A 3465-nucleotide genomic window follows, 5' to 3' on the forward strand; every position below is an offset into this window, starting at 1 on the left:
TCACTATGACACACACTGACCACCAGGGGGCAGACGCTCAATGCAGGAGCTGCCCTCTGGTGGTCAGGGCGCTCTCACTTGGGAGGAGCTCTGCTCAGCCACAAGCCAAGCTGATGGATGCCAGTACAGCGGTGGTGGTGGGAGCCTCTCCTGTCTCCTCAGCAGCACTAAGGATGTCCGACTGCAGCTTAAGTCTGCTCCCCACTAGCAAGTGGACATCCCCTGAGGGTTGCCGAGCTGCCAGAGGGATGTCTGATTGCCATCTTAGGCCCAATCCCCCCGGCGAGCAGGCCTAAGCCAGCAGGTGGTCATCCCCTGAGGGGTCCCAGACTGCGAGAGGGCACAGGCCGGGCTGAGGGCCCCCCCCCCCCCCCAGTGCACAAATTTTTGTGCACCGGGCCTCTAGTATTTTATAATGAAATATGTATACATTTTCCACTACACCTGAAATCTCAGGAAAAGTAATAAGCTATAAGAAATGAGAGTAAGGATCAAAATAGTAATTATTTATAGATGATATGATCTCTCAGACAGATAATACAAAGAGCCAACAAACCACTAGATATAATAAAGGAGATAGGCAAGGTTTCTACATATAGTAATATGTTGTTGTTCTTTTAATCACTAAGACACAACGGAGAGGGGGGAAAAGCAACAAAAATTACTTTAAGGAACTAATTAAAAAACACAATAGGCCTGAATTAACAGAGAAATATTCTCATTAAAAAGTTATAATGTTGAATAATGTAAAGCAGTGGTTCTCAACCTTCTGGCCCTTTAAATACAGTTCCTCATAAAATTATTTTCGCCCTAACTGGTTTGGCTCAGTGGATAGAGCATCGGCCTGCGGACTGAAGGGTCCCAGGTTCGATTCCGGTCAAGGGCATATACCTTGGTTGTGGGCACATCCCCAGTAGGGGGTGTGCAGGAGGCAGCTGATTGAAGTTTCTCTCTCTTTGATGTTTCTAATTCTCTATCCCTCTTCCTTCCACTCTGTAAAAAAATCAATAAAATATATTTTAAAAAAATTATTTTCGTTACTACTTCATAACTGTAATGTTGCTACTGTTATGAATCGTAATGTAAACATCTGATATGCAGGATGGTCTTAGGCGACCCCTGTGAAAGGGTCGTTCGACTGCCAAAGGGGTCGTGACCCACAGGTTGAGAACCGCTGATGTAGAGTAAAACTGTCAATTGTCCCCCAGGTAACTGTTGACACTACTGACTTTGCATTTTTTGAGAGAAAAAAATGAAATTAGACCCATCTTATACTATATCAAATTAAATCCAGATGTTTCTAAATCCTAATTCCAATATATAAAACTTATAAGCTATTAGAAGACCTAGGAGAATAGTTTTATAGCCTCAATCAGGGAAAGGAGATAATAGTGGGAACAGGCTTAGAGGCAGAGGAAATACGATGACAACTGGCAGAGAGCTTCATCTGTAATATGAAAAGTAATAATACCACCTACCACACAGCAATAATGAGATTTAAATACGTCAAGTTCTTAGAATAGTGTCTGACATATAATCTATTAATAAATTTAAGCTCCTCTCATCCTAGTTCTTCTACTTACTAGTGGTGTGAAACTGGGCAGGTAACTCTCATGCCTCACTTTCCTTACCAGTAAAAGAGAGAAAACATGGCTGGTTGGAGCAATTGTTCCATACACCAGAAACATTGTGGTTTGATCCCTGGTTGGGGCACGTGGGTATGGGAGGCAATCAATGTTTCTCCAATTGATGTCTCTCTCTCTAAAGTCAATAAGCATATCTTCAGGTGAGGATTAAAAAAATGAGAAAGAAAACAAGTACCTACCTTATTAGGTTCTCTTAAGAATTAAATGACTCTACATATAATGGTGATTAGAACAGAAACTGATACACAGTAAGAGCTCAATAAGAATTAATAAGAATAATGTGTTGCACTTAAAAATAGTATACAGGGTGGGGCAAAGTAGGTTTACAGTTGTGAGTGTGTGAAACTGGTTATTTTTGTATTATTATTTATTATTGTATTATGTTCCATATGATCAAGTCTAAACCTACTCTTGCCTCACTCTGTATTACATAAGGAAAGAGGAGCATGTCAAAGTGAGTGAGTGTTCAGGATTCCACTTTAGATAGTAACTCTGGTAGTAATGTGGAGAATGAACTGTAAGGGGGAAATGCTGAAGGCCTCACAGTTAAAAGGCTACTCTAATTATTTGAGTCTAAACAATGGCAATAATGATTGAAAGAAGTTTTGAAGGCAGATTTCATGTAACCTGAGGATAGATCAGACATGTAAAGAAAGTGAGCAAGTGTCAATTCCCAGGTTTTCTAAATGGTTGAATGTTAATGTAATGATGTAGTGAATTGAGATGAGGATGAAAGCATTACAAATGTTTTCCACTTGGTTACTAAAAAATTATTTCTACTCATTTTGAGATCTGGGATTACCTTACATGTTGTTAGTCAGCATCTAACTAAAACTTCATACTCTTTGAAGTTATGCTTTAGAAAGGAATTGCTGTATAGAAAGTATTTTGATGTCCCATCAACTAATTTTCTGAAGTAGCATGTTACATAAGTCAGAAATTTCTTGGAAATCATTATGAGTTTTAGAAAATATTATGCATTTGTGTTTTTAAAATTCTCTAGTAGACAAACAACAAAAATCTTTCTTGTTAGATGCTAGTCTTACTTACAAATGTTTCTTACCATAATTGGCTTGCCCTGAAATGTTTTAACTTCTTCTCTCAAATATTTAAAAGCCTGTTAACAAAACATAAAGGAACTTTCATTAGCATTCAAGCATTTCATTAAAGCCATCTTTATCCTATCCAGAGTTTGGTATTAGCAACTATCTCTAAACTAAACAATAAAAGAATTATGAAGGTGATTCCATTATGCAGGTGGTATGGAATGAAAAAGAAAAAATTTAAGATCTCAGCTACAGTTCACCATTTACTGTAGATAAGCTACTATGGATTACTGCAGATAAAATGCACAAAATTCAAAACAGACCCAAAATGTCACTAATCTTTTTTCCCCCAATATATTTTTATTGATTTCAGAGAGGAAGAGAGAGGGAGAGAGATAGAAACATCAATGATGAAGAGAGAACCATTGATCGCCTGCTTCCTGCACACCCCCAACTGGGGATCAAACCGGCAATGTGCCCAGACTGGGAATCAAACCTTGACCTCCAGGTTCATATAGGTCGACGCTCAACCATGCTGGCTGGGCTACATATTTTTTAAATGGTTCGATCAGACAGCCTTCCAAGGTAAAAATTAAAAACAAACAAACAAAACCAGCCCTGGCGGATTTGGCTCAGTGGACAGAGCATTGGCCTGTGGACTGAAGGGTCTTGGGTTTGATTCCAGTCAAGCACCAGTACCTCAGTGGCAGGCTCGATCGCAGCCCCATCAGAGCATTTGCAGGAAGCAACTAATTGATGTGTCTCTCTCACAT

The 3465-nt window shown here is 39.4% G+C and overlaps 1 protein-coding gene across 1 annotated transcript in view; it reads right to left on the reverse strand.

The window, feature by feature from the left end:
• The window catches only part of LARP4 (La ribonucleoprotein domain family, member 4), a 66503-nt gene that overhangs the window by 28904 nt on the left and 34134 nt on the right, over positions 1-3465 (reverse strand). The window contains 1 exon segment of the mRNA XM_014542144.1: positions 2710-2763. Coding sequence (XP_014397630.1) covers positions 2710-2763 — 54 coding nt within the window.

Source organism: Myotis brandtii, unplaced genomic scaffold (assembly GCF_000412655.1).
Source record: "Myotis brandtii unplaced genomic scaffold, ASM41265v1 scaffold29, whole genome shotgun sequence".
NCBI lineage: Eukaryota > Metazoa > Chordata > Mammalia > Chiroptera > Vespertilionidae > Myotis > Myotis brandtii.